The 18,374-nt window shown below is 34.0% G+C and overlaps 1 protein-coding gene across 2 annotated transcripts; it reads right to left on the bottom strand.

Moving 5' to 3' along the window:
• Window positions 1-145: 145 nt before the first annotated feature.
• Gcn5 (Gcn5 acetyltransferase) lies at window positions 146-18,125 on the bottom strand. Of its 2 annotated transcripts, XM_068766841.1 has the most exons (20): window positions 17,885-18,125; window positions 17,329-17,504; window positions 15,853-15,979; window positions 14,849-14,994; window positions 13,707-13,931; window positions 13,067-13,116; window positions 12,779-12,944; window positions 12,193-12,331; window positions 11,625-11,708; window positions 9,764-9,936; window positions 8,762-8,894; window positions 8,383-8,455; window positions 7,955-8,030; window positions 7,297-7,441; window positions 6,363-6,523; window positions 5,231-5,308; window positions 4,452-4,577; window positions 4,109-4,199; window positions 2,965-3,091; window positions 146-1,758 (listed from the first exon to the last, which is right to left on the bottom strand). In XM_068766841.1, the coding sequence occupies exons 1-20, from the start codon at window positions 17,967-17,969 to the stop codon at window positions 1,692-1,694; spliced, it is 2,448 nt and encodes an 815-aa protein (XP_068622942.1). In that variant the 5' UTR covers window positions 17,970-18,125; the 3' UTR covers window positions 146-1,691. The 2 variants fall into 2 exon arrangements, with proteins under 2 accessions (XP_068622942.1, XP_068622943.1); XM_068766842.1 differs by lacking the exon at window positions 11,625-11,708.
• Between the last annotated feature and the right edge of the window lie 249 nt (window positions 18,126-18,374).

Genomic DNA, 18,374 nt, shown 5'->3' with positions numbered 1-18,374 from the left:
AGGGGTTCGTTTAAAAAAGTTTCTTTGTGTAGTAATTTTATTTGAAATCTCAGCCAGAGAAATCGTTCATGTGGTAAAGAATTATAAGGAAGTAATTCAAAGTCAATTTATTTAAAAAACACATTTTTTATTTATATTATGGCAATAATAACATTAAGTCACAAATATACAGAGATTATTATATGTACACATTTATCAACTACAAAATCTGCTACTTATTTAAAAAAAAGTGGCTACTTAAACTTCTATAAAGATATTCATTGTTATAGGAACAAAGTGAACCGACATGCAAAATTATTTTACTACAGACAGCAAGAGAATGTGATTGGATTACATTTGTTTTGTAACAGTATTATAATTAGTATGAAATATGTATTAAAATGTTATCCTCCCATCGACAAACACCAATCCTAATTATAATAATTCTAATAATTCTTTACGACAAAGTTTCGAAACAAAAGGAGTGTTTTTTTTATAATGACAGATCTACCCCTTAAAACATAGTTCCACTGCATATGTAGTGGATTTTAAAATTAAAAACCATTCGTAACACCACATTTGTGTTTATCTCAGGCGATATCCTAATACTTTACGATGTCCTATTAACAACAAAACAATAACATTTTCACCTTCTATGGCATCGGCAGAAATAGATGCTGCGATGATACCCAACTAGTAGTACTATTTATGGAAAGTATATCCTAACAAAGCGCTCCCGACTCTACGACAGTGCTACCGAAACCGCTGTACCGCGCATTAGGTATGTGCGCAGCGAGAACGAGTATATATATTCTGGGTACGGCCGTCAGTCCGAGGTGACGCTCACCCCACTTACCCACACAACTTACCGATTTTCCTAGGCGCGGTATAGCGAATACGGACACCTTAAATAAAAAATAATATAACCAATCCTTATGTTTACTGCCTTAAGATAATTTATATATTTTATCTCATAACTCAATGTCAAGGTAAAATCTTAAAATTAATTAACAAAATCCGTTTTACATATTTCTAAGCTATTCCCGATAAAAACATAAAAAAAAATTATTCATCCCATGATGTCGTTTCTATTCCTACGACTATAAATCTATTTTTATAATTTTTGTCCACTTTCATGACATCGTGAGTAAACGACAAAAAAAAACTTAACGGTGTAAATTTAAAAGAAAATACACTTTCTGTATTCACATTTAAAATATATAGATTTTTAAAATATTTAGCTAATTTCTGCCCATGTTAGCTTGATGTTGATGTATGGGGAAAATCTGTATAAACCAACTAAATTTATAAAAGTGCAAATCTTCCAATTATAATTACCATACTATTTAAAAATCTGCAAATGCACTATACACATAAGCCACCCATGTAGAAAAGGAGTAGCTTATATATGTAAAATAAAAATTTAATCACAGAAAATAATGACCCCGGTGGGTTAAGGGCTGAGAAAATCCCATTAATTAATAAAATGTGAGAATACTCGTGTTAAAACATTAACACAAGTATTCCACAGTGCACCTTGATTTTTATTACTATCAGCTGTATAAGGAACAAATTTGGTAAGTATAAAGTAAAACTTCTCCTGGACGCTTCCCCCTTCACCTGGGCGTCCTATACTGAGCTTAAGCTGGATGTCGAGGAGTTGCATTCCCAGATAGCTCTCGCACGAAGAACGCGTCGAAATTGAACTCCAATCATTTGTCCCACAATCCCGCCTCCTTCATCTTCGTGTGGAAGTATTTCTCCAGAAGGTTCGCACACCTACGAACATTAACGACATAAATCTAATACATGACTTAAAGGCAGCTGATATTTCAATTAGCCTAGCCGGCAGCAAATATTGGGAGACAGACGCTAACGGGAAAGATTGCCATGAACAAAAAGTCACAATTATGGTAAGACCAAACCAACAACCGCGAATTATGGTTAATTAGGGTAGCAAACTAAAAAAGGTCTAGGTTTACGTGACAAATTTCACATTTCAAAGTCGTATCTAAATGAAGACTAAAAGAAAGTTTTCCTCAGTACACTGACAACGAATCTTAAATGTAGCATATCACATAATAACCATATAAATTCTACAATATATTGGTCTTGAGCAAGTAGACAGTAAAAGACCATACAGACATGCACTGCTAGATATAGCCCGCAACTATACATTGTTAACACGACCGGTTGGGAGCGACCTGGATCCAGCGTCTTCCAACGAACTTAACAAGGTCGTTCGTCTACTTTAAAAAGAGGATTGAAAGGAATAGAACATTTACTTGATAAGTGTTTTGTTCTGGACATAACAGTGTGGTGTCAAGAAATGTCTCATGTATTAAATAAACGCTACTATATTTCACCTGACGTCAGTGGCGTACCTAGGGGGGGGCGGTGGGTGCGGTCCGCACCGGGCGGCACTTACCTTGGGGCGGCATTTTTTAAATTTACTTATAGTTGTTAAAAGCAACATATTCATTTCATATTTATTTTCTTTCTTGAATAATAAATTAAAATTCTGTTCCCAACATTGTAATTTTGTTAAGAATTTTTTTAACAATTTCAATCAGTGTCGGTAGTTGCGAAAAAAGCTTCTCAAAATTGAAGTTGATAAAAAATTATCTTCGTTCTACAATGAGTCAATTAAGACCAAAAACTCTTGCAATATTGGTAATAGAACAAGAAATTACAAATAATTTTAATTTTGAGAGCATTATACACGATTTTTCTAGTATGAAAGCTAGAAAGAAGAGTAGATATTATATAAATATGTTTACGAGTGCATACACATATGTCTAAAAAAATTTACTCTGTGTATTAATTAATATTGATTAAATAACTTAATAATTTATTTATGTGTATTAATTTATAAAAAACCACTATTTGATTGACTTATAATAGAAGGGGCGGCAAACTGGAGATCGCCCCGGGCGGCAAAAGTTCTTGGTACACCACTGCCTGACGTTATGTAAGTATGTTTACCTGTAGTAATCGGTTTCGGGCGAGTTGTAGAGACGGCAATTGGTGAATATGCGGGTCATGTCTGCGATGAACAGCCTCTTCGACACGTAGTACCGGGATTTGAGCCGCTCGCCCATCGTGCGCAGGTCTGGGAAACATCTTTACTATTAATATCTTGGTAACATACCATACTGCCTGATAACGGGGGCCTTTGACTAATACGTGATGCCGGTAATGTCTTGTATCCGACACGTGGTCGCTTACTATGGGCCTTACCAGATGGCTCGAGGTCATCTAGAAGACTATTCTCAGTGCTTTGCTGTAAGATCGAATCAGCTGTTACCCAGAACAACTAAGGTAATTGACGTAGCTTGAAGAATTGCTCCTCTGAAGTGGTAGTGGGCAGGGCAAGGTTCTCTAGCGGCGACCATGACCGGTCATCATGATCCTAGGGGAAGGCTTATGCCTAGTAGTGGGCGTCTATCGGCTGATATAATGATGATGATTCATACAGTCACATGTTCCCTGCGGGGGCAACACCGCCCCTTAGTTTTTTATTGTAGAGGCAGTAGTCTATAGATAGTTTACCACCAATGGTTTAGATCAGTGATTCCCAAAGTGGTCTTTATCGACCCCTAGGGATGACAACCTGCAAGGGGTCTACGTCAGCGAAAAAAAGTTTAGGGGTTCATGAAATGAAAATGGGGGTCCACGATAGTGGATCTCAACACATACACTGATAGTACCTATTTACTTACATCATACTATCTTATAATATCAAAACATTTACATTTTTTATAAAAGTACCTATGAACTAAATTATTTATTATATATGTTTATAAAATTGTGTAAATTATAGGATGTTGGTATTCGCTTTGTGGTCGTTACATTTATCATGTCATACATTTTGAACATACACTAAACTTCACTACAGTTAGAAATTTACAGGAAATCAATATCAGGTAAGAAGGGGGTCTACCCAACACGAAAAACATGACAAGGAGTCTACGACACAAAAAAGTTTGGCGAACTCTGGTTTAGATCGATGATTTACTTTCTGTTGCGTTATTTTAATAAATTAAATATTTAAAAGCTAATAAAGAATATCTTAAGAAATAGCAGTTTTTATTATATACTTGGAGGTCAAATTAATGGAATAAGTTACCCATCGGATATTTGATGTGGTCGTAGTAGTCCGGCACTTCGGTCTTGTCTACAGGCTTCAGGAACGGCCATGCAGCCGCGTGGTTTTTCACCTGTGATTTGAATATTGTTATTAATACTGTATGATTTTATAAGCTAGCAGATATCAATTAACTGTTGTGTAACACTTAATTGGCAGTACAACTCTGAAAAGAAGGACACCGCCGATAATTCAACATAACCATCACAACAATATTTAATTACTATCAAAAGTAAACCATAAAACAACTGCAACTATACTTTAAGTGCAGCTTTCTATAAATTATGTTAATGTAAACAAGTGAATTTTAGGGACTATGTCTTACCGCATGCAATACAACGCGCAGCGTCCCAGGCTCCGCGTCGGGCTCGGGCTCCGCCCCCGCGCCCCTACCGCCGCGCCACCCACTCTCACGCAGCCCCGGGATGCACTCCACCGGAATGCTGCGTACCTAATATGAAACGAATCAAAATTAACGTCAAACCTTATGAAATATCCTTTAAATCGTATAAAATGTGATAATTAAAAAAAACGAACACTTTAATTTCAATTAAATTACATGTATATCCAAAATCAAACTAAAAATACTTTTAATGCTTATTATGGTGTAATCTGCAATTCTATCGCGAATGACTGGCATAGATGACGGAACATAATTCGCCACAAACTTTCCAAAAAGAGTCATGATCCAGTAATAAGGGTTATGAGCAGGGAGAAGGAAAGCATTATTTACGGCATTTGATTTTGCACGCGACGTTGGGCATTTTGATATGCCGACAATCGCATCTAAATTATCGGAAGGTATAGACGCTTTAATTTAATAATATAAATATATATAGAGTTGTAAAAACCAATATGTCATTGTCTTACATTTCTCTAGCAACATAATAGATCGTGTAATAAATGAAACTGTGTAGTGTTGTTCAAATTATATAAAAATTACATAAGTCTGGTTGAATCTCTTACAAACAAGATCGGTTTTAATTACTCTATAAACATCATCAGAAGTTGAGACACTGCGATAAAGACAACGCTCTACAAAATCAAACTCGAACAATCCCCGTCTTACTTCTTTCTTACTGTAACAATTCATAATATACTCACGCCTTCTTTAAAACAAGTGAGACCAGGATGGATTTTTCTAATCTCCTTTTGCCGCATGTCAATCAGTTTCTTCACAATCTACAATTACAAGGAATGGATTAGTCATGCAAAATGTAAAATTTAACTTTCCACGTCGCTATAACATCAAGCACGTAATATTAAATGATATATTAATTTGTACAGACTTGATTGTACCGCCTACAAAGCACCCGGCAGATTCAGATGCTGCGCGTCCTGAGACTGAGTTTCCGGACGACACGACAACCTTAGTACAGGCATCGTACAAAACATTTCACAGCTGTTCTAAAAGCATTCGAAATTGTTGTAGTCGAGGTTAGCTTAAGTATCATAGCGGTCGCCAACCTCCGATCATACTAGATATAGTCATTGCTGGGATCCTTCGCTACTTCTCCCAGCGCTAACGCTATCCGAAGTGGTTAGTAGTAGCATAGTACAAGGTGCACAGACGTCCTTATTAAGGTGGTTAGAAGACTCTGGATACAGGCCGTTTGCAGCCGGCCTTATTAGAAATCTATGGACGAGGTCTATGCCTAGCAGTGGACGTCCTACGGCTAAACTGGTGATTTATATCTGATGGAGTTTGTAATATAAGACTACCTAAAACTTTCAATGGAGTCCGCAAATTTAGGTCTTGAGAATATGATTAAGATAAATGCCTTCAGCGTCCAGCCATCTAAATACCACTTAAGCTGTAAATGCCAACGGGTTTCATTAATCAATTTGGGTTTTAAAATTGATTTACCAATTCAATTAGTTCGAATAATTACGCTTCCTTGTGTCACTATGTTTTTAAATATAATGAACGACCTTGGTAATGTCGTGGGAAGATATTGGATGAAGGCCTACTTCCAACCGGTCTTGGAAATCTACGGGGTAGGCCTATGTCCAACAATCCAACGAAATCATTTATCATTTCACATAAGCGCCATCTACCCAAAAGTTGTTGAATCTTTTTGCACATTATTTACACGATGTTAATACAAAAGTATGAGATGAAAAAAAAAGTCATTACATTTCAAAATTTTACTTCCTATTTCCCAGAATCTAAATATATCCTGTGTAATGTACACTATAAAATTAAACGTACGGTAAAAAAAAAAACGTACGGTACCTCTTTCTGCCTGCGTATGACGGACGTGAAGCGCGTGTAGACGATGCGCGGGTTGAGCTCACAGTGCATGAGCGTGGCGCCTTCGTAGTCTTTAATGTAGCCCTGGTACATAGCGCGTGGCAACTTGATGTCTTTGCTGAATCCCTGCTTCTTGAAGTATCCTGCGACATTATTATTCTTTGAAAAAATAGTAAAACTCATGATTGTCCACTGCAACAACGACGCTTGAGTAGTGAGTGTTCGTACCTCTGAGTTTTGTATGAAATATTACTGCTGCCATCTAACAGTGTTGCTTGACATTAATATTGAATGATGTATGTGTGTACGATTAGTTCAATAACGACATCATTTTCTGTTTATTTTTCGAGAAGCGCATGTCGTTTCATTATAGTAAACTTGAAATTACAGATGACGGAGTTTAAGAAAACGAGATCCAAACTCTTCTAGGAACTAATTACGTCGCAGAAACAGAGAAGAGCGAAAGAGAGAGCAGAATAATATCTATGAATTGGAAGTCACATGTATTAGCGGTAAATTTCGAATAACCAATGAAATAAAATAGAGAATTTCTTTTGCACTTACAGGAGACTACTCAATCTATGTTACATTAATAATACATAATATCGTACATCGCTGTATTATATCGTAGTTTTATATTTATGATTATTTAATATTTTTTTTTATTTTTAAAATTCTTTTTTTCCTTATACACGATTAATTTTAGAATTGCATTGTCACATTTTTTTATTTTATTTTGAAAAACCCCTGCTGAGTTACTTTTAAAAGAAAAACCCATGTGTAACACTACAGTCCACTAAATTTTAAAGTCAAAGCGCCCCTTTGGAAAACGGTTAGAGGCACACTTCTTATTATGTACACAAGCGGTCATTTCAAATGAAACTATACAAATAATTAAATAAAAAAATGAACATACCGATAGCAAACTCATCGGCAAAGGTTAGGAAATGCAGGATGTTGTTTCTAATGTGGTAGTCCTTAAGGTGATTCATCAGGTGCGTGCCGTAGCCTTTTACTTGTTCGTTCGATGTCACCGCGCAGAACACGATCTCGCTGAAACCCTGAGTCAAAATAAAAACTTTTATTTGACTTAAACTTATCTAGGGATGGTTGGTTAAAAGTGTAAAAGCCTCAAAGGTTTTTGCTGACAAACAGTGTATACATTAAACACGTTAAAGCTTTTATAATTAAAATTAATCATACCGTATAAAAAAGACGATGAAAATAATGTTAATAAATGGCGCCGGAAAGATAATGCAAAATTAAATGAGATATAGACAATGACTACATGGTGATCAAACTTATATCTTCGTTTAATAACTTGGAGTGCTTTTGGATTGATTCATATTTATACGCAACTTTATTCGCTTCTTCGACAGTTATGACAAGGAAATCCGAAAAACAAGCAACAACGAGATTTGGACATTTTTCATCAGCCAAACGGTGAAAATAATACATAAATCGTTATTTGCACCTGGCTTATCGTTGTTGAGCTATATTTATATCAAAATAATTATACATTGTTATAAAGCATTTGCAATATTGGTGTCATAGACCATAATTTAGTACGTTACCTGCGAATGGAACGTCCGGAAGCATATACCACCAATGGGCCTTCCTTCCTTAATAAGAGCCAATGTCTTGTGTTTACTAAAAAAAAAAGAAAAAATAACTTGTAATTAATATATTTAAAAATATTTACAATGCCAACAGAATTCCTTATAATAATTATACGTTTTAGAGGACTAGAGATAAATAAACTATGTAATTAAACAAATTATATTAAACAAATCAAAGAAAAAATATTACACTCTTAAAGAGTACGTAAAATTTATTATTATTATAATGACATGTTAAAATAATTGAAGTATTTTTTAGCTTTATATATAAAAATAAAGTATAAAGTTATCAAGTTACCATATAAACAATAAATAAGATTTATTTTATATACTGGTAATACAACATGAAAGAGCCTGACAGAGAAATAAAACTCATTACTTACGGATCGAAAACTAGTTGTGAGATATACTCTTTGGTCATTTCGGGCAGCTGGTGCGAGAATACGTTGTGAAGACCTGAAATACAGATTATATTATCACTGTCCGATTAGGAAACCAGACTACACTACGATCTTGAGCTACAATATGAAAACCTTAGTTCAATATTGTATTTTTAAGTGCAACTTATTAAAGTGCTACAGAAATCGCTGTACCGCATATGGGAAAAAGCAAGGCGAGATGAGTCCAAGGAGAAGTGCCTCAGGATACAGATGATACGGAGCGGCCAATACTCTCTTAGTTTAGCCGCATACATACTTAAGGCGCGTTAAAGCAGTTAGTCGCTATTAAAATAAATAGTAAATGTAAAAAATCGTAACTTACCTATAAGCCACAACATGGTCTGCTTGTTGACCGGACCGGTGAGCGAGTTGCCGATGACGTGGAACTCGATCATCTTCCGCTGTTCCTCCAGTTTGGCTGCTTCATCTCGAGGTGCTTGCATTTGAAACAGTGCCTGTGATTAAACTAATGTTAACGAGGTATTTCTCTGCCAATTGTTATAACCCTATTTAGTAAGCATATTTTACATTCTTTTCCCGTCCATTCGAACCTCCTGCATCAGTACTTTTACTGTTTATATGCCTCTATTAATAAGGTATTTTAATCTTTTACAAATACACGTTGGTCTATCACCAATACCGCTCCATCATCATCATATCAGTCTATAAGCGCCCTCTGCAAGAAATAGGCCTCTTTCTGCGACCTGAATTATGTCGTCGGTTTACCTAATGGGGGCCCTGCACTCTACCGGCTTGTGGACGGCACTAGATAACCTTTCAGACCTTTTCCAATATCAGTAAGTCTAACATATATATCTAAATAACTCTATAAGTAACTTAAATTCAGTAATTATCACTGTACCACCAATATTACAGTAAATTAAGCCTTATAAGTTAACTTTGTAAGCAAATGAGTTATAAATTCACAAAGTTTTTATTACCTGTTTTTAACCATCCTATGTAGGGCGCGGATCCTCTCTGTCTCATGTCCAAACGGTGGAAAGATTATAAGTTAATTAGATTAAAATTAAAGAATAACCGGTAATCGGTAACCTTATTGACGTAGCTCGAAGGGGCAGTAGGCGGAACACATCGCTCGTACAACCAATGCCTATTGGGGCCGAAAGGTTCTCGTGGGGCGACCAAGAGCCGGTAGACACGACAAGGGTAGGCTTTCATAAAGAAGGACCGACGACACAGTTAAGGTCGCACGATGCGGGCGGTGCAAGACCGGTTATCGTGATCTTTAAAGGAGATCCATGCCTTGCAGTATGCGTTTATCGGCCGAAAAGAAGAAGAAATAAGTGTGACTGCGTAAACTCACGTCAGGGCCGCACATGTAGTTGGGGTCGGTGATAGTGGCGACGATCTCTGCGACCGTCCGCTCGCTGACGTCATCGCAGTCGTCCGCGAGCCGCCGTCGCTTTGCCCCGCCGACAGGCGTCTCGCCAGAACGCGATTCGGAACCTCGTTTCAAGCCCTCCTGCTTTACACTGCCTATATAGACAAATTAAATGAAAATATTATCCAAACGTTACTTAATTTTAATCTTTGTATATAAAACAATTACGTCCATCGGCAATAAAAAAACAGCTTTATTTACCAAAATCTCGTCGCTTTAACTATTTAGCAAAACATTTTTTTATATGTTAACGTCAAAATCAAAATAGCTTTATTGTAGGAGATCATTAATATTCATTTATAATCGTCAGCTCAAAATCAAGTTTCCGTTTGTTTGTAACACGCTATCTACTGAGAAAAACTAACAACAAACTCAGCGGGTGTGTAATTTTTTTTTCTTTTTCTATAAAATTGTATAAACTTATTTTCAAACATATTCATTGTTGACACAGTCTGAAACAGAGTAATGATTCCTTTGGCAAAGTATGTGCTTAATAAATATCTTGAATACACTAACAAATACATTTACTGCGTTGTTGGGTAGTTTGTTATTAAATTGTGTACATTGACCTTTGAATGAGTGGAACACTGTATGAAGCCTGCTAGCAGTCACAACAATTTTATATTTATTCCATGAATAACATTGATGAAAATCACTTTATTTTATTTCTACCAAGGACATTAATGTACATACATTAGATTGTCGTAAATATGAGTGCAGTGTGTAATACGATGATCATTTTCATCATAAAACTTGCAGCTTGAATAAATAATAATAGGAGTACTACACTATTTACTATATATAAGATCATTTAAAAAAGGAAAAAAATTATGCTGTTGGTACCATAAATAGAAAATTCTGTTATCTTCATATAAAATTCAATTTAAAAAATTCCATCAAATCTGACTTGCCAAACATCACAAAGCAAAAGTAGCTTTTACTTTAAAAATAAACATCAAAAGTAAAAGTTATTATATTTATTTTAGTATATATTTGTAATATTACTATATTTTATATATATATATATATATATATATATATATATATATAGTATATAGTCTATACATTATAGTATTATATTAAATGATTTTTAAAAAAAGTATAATATTAATTTTTTTATTGGAATAATTTTTCACATCAGCCTCTAATAGATTTTGTTTTTGTAATTTTTCAAAAGTGGCACAGTGTTTTTTATTCAACAGTCATATTATTCGCTTAGATTTATTAAGATTTATACAAATGGAGATTTTTTACTTGCATCCGTCTAATGCAAAGCGGAGCTGAAGATTTCCACTCACTTAATAGTTAGACATCCCCTTCCAACTAGTTCGATTGTCGCATGGTTCACTATATTTTTTTTTATTATTGAACCTACATCCCACAGATATTTGCGTCCATTTCTTTGTTTTTAAGAATTAATATTATCCGTTTTTTTAGTCATGTTCTTTGTGCTTATTGTATTAAATCTAAGTAATCCAAGTATCTTCTTAAAGGTTTTAGGAACTATTTCCTAACTTAAATCTTAAAACATTCTGAACTTAATTCATATGGACTAATTCATAATTATTTTTTAAGTGGTTTTTTTATTTTTTATTATAACGCTTCAATTTTTAACATCACAGTTTATGCGGCCATTTGCGCGACCCTTCTACATATTTATTTAATATTCAATTTACCAGTATACTATCTGTTACGTACATAAATTGATAGAAATGTATGCAATTGCCAGAAAATGGAGGGCAGTCAAGCTTTAAATGATTCGATGAGAGAGCGAGACACACACCTGATGAAAGCGTGACCGTTGTGAATCCGTCTTTACTGTCACCGGAAGCAGTCACTCGTTCGAACTCGCCGGCACGACGACCGGCTATGAAAAAAATGAAAAACATCTTCTTTTTATGTAGGATTAATCAAAGAGCGGAATAGTAGACAGTCAATAATATGAACATAGTTGTATATTATTGAAGAATTGAAGACCCAAAAATAAGAGGAGGATCTGAATTTTAAGAGCTAATGTACAGAAAATTTGGTTGAATCCATAGAAGGAAGAGAAAAATAGGGTAATAGAAACCCCAATATAAATGAAGTTTTTAACAATGCTGCCAACACCAACTTAAATTGCTCAGCCCTGATTGCATTTTTAATCTGTGACCTTTATTGTAAGTATGTGATCTGATTCAATTATCTACATTATAGTTTCCAATGAAAGCGGTAACGAGTTAAAAAACAGATGAGGGTGTAATAAACGTTAAATGCCCAGAAATTTATGGTAGCTCCTTGCCTTCTATATATGAAGATTGAAAAGGAATATCAAAAAAGAATTGAATAAGAAAGATAACCGAATCACTCACTGTTCTTGTTGTCAAGTATTGCTTGGAGGTGGTTAGGAGGTACTTGTTTGTAGTCAGGATCCCAAATGGGAGAGTTGGCGCTAAAGATCTCCTCTTCAAGCAATCCCAGGAAGCGGGGGAAGTGTGTTAGAACTAATACCTGTATAACATAATGTACATGAATATTTTTATAATTTATGCTCAATTTATTTATTGTTAAATTCAGCTTTGCCAGGAAAGATGAATATAAAAAGGGATAGCATCTAATGATGTTACAGATATTCCAGTTGACTAACAGTAATTAGTGTATTTGTGTTTGTGAATAGTGTAATTTAGAATTTTGCCGAAGTACTGTGCTAATCTTATGATATATTTGAACTTTAATATGAAAATATCTGATACATCGGTAATTAGTGCCAAATATGCTTAATTATTTATAGGTTCTTACACTTTTTGTTTATTGTTAGCTATGTCTTGAGAATAGACTAACAAATGTATACCAAAAAATAAATAATTAACAGTTTTTCAGTATTAACCATTTATCACTACAACACAAGTGATAAGTTACATTACAATAATGATATGAATAGAATTATTCAAAACTGACCCTTTTTTCCGGCGGCATACGGTCGCGTTCCGAATGGCATTTGTCCATGAGCTGCCGACATACTGATTTAAATACAGCTCGTAATAAAGTCCTTCCAAACACCAGTGAAGTCTCAAAATGGGGCAAAGAATCACAGAATGCGGGCACGTGGCAGAAGACTAGCCATCTATTAACAAATGATACAAATTTTAAAATTTGCCTTAAATAATCTGAAAGAATTTGAGAAACAGCACAGTAAACACAAAATGACCATGTCTTTTTAGAAAATTATAAATGATTTAAATTTACCTGGTGTAATTTATTTGATATGCTGAAATGTCCTCTGGGTTTGATACTTGCTGGAAAAAAATTGTTCAAAAAGTGAAAACCTGACTCCATAACTTAATAAAAAATATATTTATGTTTGACAAGTTTCACATTTTATTGTAATATTTCTTTAAAAGAAAAAACTAACGAAAACCTTGTGTTTCATTTTTATAATCTTGATATCTACCAATAATTTCATATATTGACATTACGGCCACTGATGGATTATAATGTACATAAATTATAATCTGTCCCTATACCATTTACATATATAATATGATCCACGAAAAAACTGGAATTACATGATGTAAATTTCTATACATATATATTATCACCATCATATCACCTGATATAAGCCCTCTGAAAGGCATAGGCCACACCCAAAGATCGCCACGATTACTGGTCTTGCCCTACCGACTCATGTCCGCCACTCGAGAACCTTTCAACCCCCATAACTATCGGGTGCACGAGTTATGTGGGCGTGCCCATCGCCAATTAGACAAATAATTCTTCAAGCCGCCTTAGTTCTTATAAATAAATATATTTATCTTATAATTATTCATTGATATGAATATGGTTATCAAGTACATATTGTAATAAAAAAGGTAATTAATAGACTTACCAATTTCCGAACGCTCGGCGTCTCGAAATTCCAATGATTAAAACAATGCAGGAACATTTTGGCCAAATCATACATAGTTTGCCAATCTCTTTGTGCCAATGTGTTGAACTTGTACAAAACAAAGTTAGTAATGGCTTTTGCAATGGACGGCCTTTCGAATGGCGGCTGGCCCAGTGGACCTTCAATGCGAGGATGAGTTCTTGTAAGGATGCACTTTCGTAACAACTGAAATAAAAAGAATATTTTTTAAACAAATATTTAATGAAAAAAAAAAGCTATATACTAGATATTCAGTTTATTCGTCTGTGTATTACTTGGCTTGTTAAAAGTATTATAAACTAAGCATGCTTGACAATATTTAGTTGAGAGCTTCTTTTTTCTTCACTGTTTTCAGTTACAGTACTAATTGTTTAATTAATGTTATTTATATAGGTTATAAAAATTATCCCATTCACATTATTTTTTTGTTTTTCAGTGGGTATTTCTACTGAGGTAATTTTAATCTATATAGATACCATATTGTATATTACATGATTTTGTATGACAAGAAAAAGTATGTTATTTGCAAATTTCTTAATTACCTCCATAAGTAAATAGTAACTTCTTATTTATCACCGAAATACAAGATGATTGGTTATAATAATAGTGATTGATTAAAGCTTTATATGGGTGACTGTTTAGGTCATTTGCTGTCAAACTGTATGGTCTATCCATCTCAAAAATTAATGGTTTCAGAAACAATGACATAATGAATTTTTAATTTACTAAAATACTACAAAAATAAAACTATAAAATAATTGTTTACTGTCTTTCCCTGCAAACTTTCTACAACGAAAATTTATTGGCTAATCTCATTACAATGTAGAGAAAGATATTAAAGAGAGATATTTTATACAGGTTGATTGAAAATAGATGTAAAAGCCTTAAACTTGTTGCTGACACATGAGCTATATATTCACCCTTTTAAGTTATTTCACCTATAACCAATCACTCAATATGAAGTTTCCCAACAAGCTGTAAATGAATTTCTTTTTTTATCCTAATGATCATTAAAACCCCATATATACTATGAATTAATGTAACATCCCAATCAAATAGAACAATTATTGCCAAAAGAAATAAAAAAAAAAAACATTACATACCTTAAACAGATAGTAATATACACGCTTTGTATCATGATCATCCTCTCTGTGCATGGACATAAAAATGTTTTCTACATCCACTACTGCGCCCAATAAACGGTTTACTTCGGAAACTGCTAATCCTTGTAGCTGTGTTACATGTTTTTCTGTAAATAAATATTTTAATAATGGAAAAAGTTTCTTCGCATTTTAAGTTTTTGTGTGAACCATTTTGTTTGATCACTCATATGTAATGTACCATCTTGTAGGGATAAAGTGATCAAACGCCTATATTGATACTGTTGCTATAGAAGCCAAGCCAAATAGTTTTAGCAGTCCTCTCTTAATGATAACTTGGCACAACATTGTAAAGAATTCTGAACAGACATAATCAGATGGAAATCTGATGGTGCAAGGCCAGAGTTACACGGTGAATGCATTATCACCTTGCAGCCAAACTCTTCTAAAATTAAAATCACTCAAATCTTTCGCCACTCAGATGAATAGTTTAGCATTATCATGATGAAATACCACACCCCTCCTATTTATTAATTGTAGCTATTTTCTACTAAAATTCAACATCATCAGTTGTTGGCAGTGGAGACACAAATAGATGGTTTTGGCCAGTGGTAAAGTAACTATAAAAAAAACAATTTGTATTTGTGGCTTGCATTTTTCCTTTTTTCTTTTTATGAAGTAAAATTGGCTTGTATAGCCTGATATGAAGATGGTGATGCATATTATCACCGTTTATTTGTTAATAACAATACAAGGCATTGAATAATTGAACCTAAGAAAGTGTTAGATCATCACATAATGTGTGTTTGGAATTTTAATATTGTCTTCATATTAATTATTTGACATTGGATTTACAGGATTGTATTTCTACAGGGAAGTCTATTATATGTAAAGAGGTAGGAATGGATATGCAATGGGTTTTCTATTGACATTGTATGTTCGTATTGTTTCAGTATATATTAATAACTGTTAGAGATAGATAATAAACAGGAAACAGTGAAACTAACCTAAAATATGGTTACAGTTGCGGCATGGATCTGTAAAGTTGGCCAATGGTTGGTCACCCCGTGCATTTGCTTTAGCAGCAGGCTGGGGAACAGGAGTTTTCCATCCATTGCATGTGCAATCAGGAGTCTAAAAATAAGAAATACAATAAAAATAGCTGTGTTTATATCGTAGTGAGAAATTATAGGTGTCTCATACTTCAATGTTAAGTTGAAATAAATGTGATATGGCAAGTAGAAACTAAACCCAAAAAAGCAAATGAATTGAATATGTACAAGTCATGTTTTGTTATCATGTAAGTTCTAGAATATATTTTGTTTGGTTTATATAATATACTTAGTTTGGTGTGGACATGCTATTCATGGTGTAAACTATTTATGTTTCCTCATGAGGCAATTGATATTTTGATTATGTATGTGATATCGTTTTTAGAAGTTGGGTTGGAAGCCCTTTTTATATAATCGTAATGTCCCCCTCAAAACACGTAATATTTTTTTACCTGTGATTAGTGTGGTACTATGAAGAGGACTATATTTTCGGCATCAGTTCAAACTTGATAGCCATGGCAGAACAAATAGAAAAATTTTAATTTACCATGGAATGCAGTGGTGAAATAAGTTTGAGTGAAGATGAGTTTCATTTAGAGTTACTAAACGAGAAAATTCCATGTATAGCTAGAGAGACTGGCGATAGCGCCAGTAGTGACGAAAGTGAAGAAGAGGTGTAAGAGCACAAAAGATTAGAATAATTAACAGTGAAAGCAACAGTGATAGTGATACTACAGAAGACCAACAATCTGTCAATTCTGTATGGATAGTTGTACAGAATCCGAAGAGATATCCTCAAGAACGGAAATGCTCCTGGAGGACCACACATACCCACACAGATGAAAGAGCCATTGGTTTTTTAAAACTTTTTTTTACTGACGAACTCATAATTGAAATAGTTAAGGAAACAAATAATTACACTAGAACAAAGCTACAAGACAGGACGCTTTTGCCATATTCAATATGACAAACTTAACTCTTTAATTTGGCAAAAGACTTATTCATTTTAAGTTAGAGGTAAGAAATTCACCCAAAGCGCCATGTTCAAGGTGCTGGTCAGTTCAGGCAAAAGCGGTCTTGATTGCAAAGAGTTAACAAATTCCGATGAATTGCCCATGCGAGCCTTAGTTCCAGAGATGTTATAAGTACTGACTTTAATTTCTACATTTTCTATTTAAGAATAACATGAATATCCATTATTATTCTCTGAATGCATGTTAAAAACAGAATGTATGACAATGTGCCACCATTTAAAAGCATAATCATTTTACCTAGCCTAAGATTTTTCATCCCAAAAACTATTTTGTAAAAGATGTTATAGATATTTTGCCTGTAATAGGGTTTCATAAAGGGATTAAAAAATCTTTTGTAGAGGTTAATAGCACCAAACATCAACTAATATAAATTAATTGCTATTCAATAGCCACTCACTTGACATGCAGAGTAAATTGCCAATTTAAGAAGCTTCTTGTTATGTGGCCAGTTGTACACTTGCTGCTTCCTTTGTTGAATACGCTGAAGATTAGACTGTCTAGAAGCTCCTTCACTGCCTGAAGGCGTCGCAGCATTGCTTGTTGTAGCATCATCTGGTGTAGCACTTGAAGTTGCTTGAAATTTATAAAGTTAATTTTTTTTGTAAATATTTTGCTGTATGTACTAAGTTTTGGTAGAAAACCAATATTTGCGTAAGTTAATTAGGACGAAAAAAATTTTCAAAGGAAACATTTCAGTGGTTTAATATATTTAAATGCGTATCATTTTGGTATGGATCCTAAACCATGTGGTATTATTTTCAAAATAGTTTGACGGATCTAAGTCTTATTAAAGCATAAAATTTTATTTTGGAGTAAAATTTAATTCAGTTGTAGACGGTTTTGCATTTTTTTTAATGGTAAATATAAAATTAATAAAAGGTGCTGGTGCCAAATAAAACCACTACTTCAAGCATTAAACTTTAGATATACAGCGCGAAATTTTGTTTATTTACCTTCATGCGCGTGTACTTGTGAGGAGTCCGCCTCTGTATTTGTCAGTCCTATGTCACCAATGTCGTTTGTCATTTGAGAAGTCATGATGGTTCGTAAAAAAATAATAAAACACTATTCGTCCGTTAAATTGTTTATATTGTCCCCATTACACAGAGAACTTAGGTCTGAAACATAAACAGGAAACCATAACAAACGACGAACTGAATTTTGCTTTTGACAAAAATATAAGACCTGTCAAAGTCAAACAAAATGGAGGATGAGTGTATTAGTGTTGTAACAAACCATCGACACTAAAACTGGAGTGCTATCATCATCAGAAATATTTTGTAATTTTTGTAATTATTGTGCTAAATAATAATATTTTCATTATAACAATTATTTATTTCGAACCATGATCCATAGTACCAAATAAAATTATAAAAAATTTAACAAAAAAACGTGTGATAGTCGTGTGGTCATCTCCACCTAGGGTCGATACAATACAAATAT

Source organism: Battus philenor, unplaced genomic scaffold (assembly GCF_028537555.1).
Source record: "Battus philenor isolate CCGP_79_NKW_IND1 unplaced genomic scaffold, ilBatPhil1.0.hap1 SCAF_22, whole genome shotgun sequence".
NCBI lineage: Eukaryota > Metazoa > Arthropoda > Insecta > Lepidoptera > Papilionidae > Battus > Battus philenor.
Note: the sequence above shows the minus strand (reverse complement) of the source record. Positions and strands in the feature narration are given on the sequence as shown.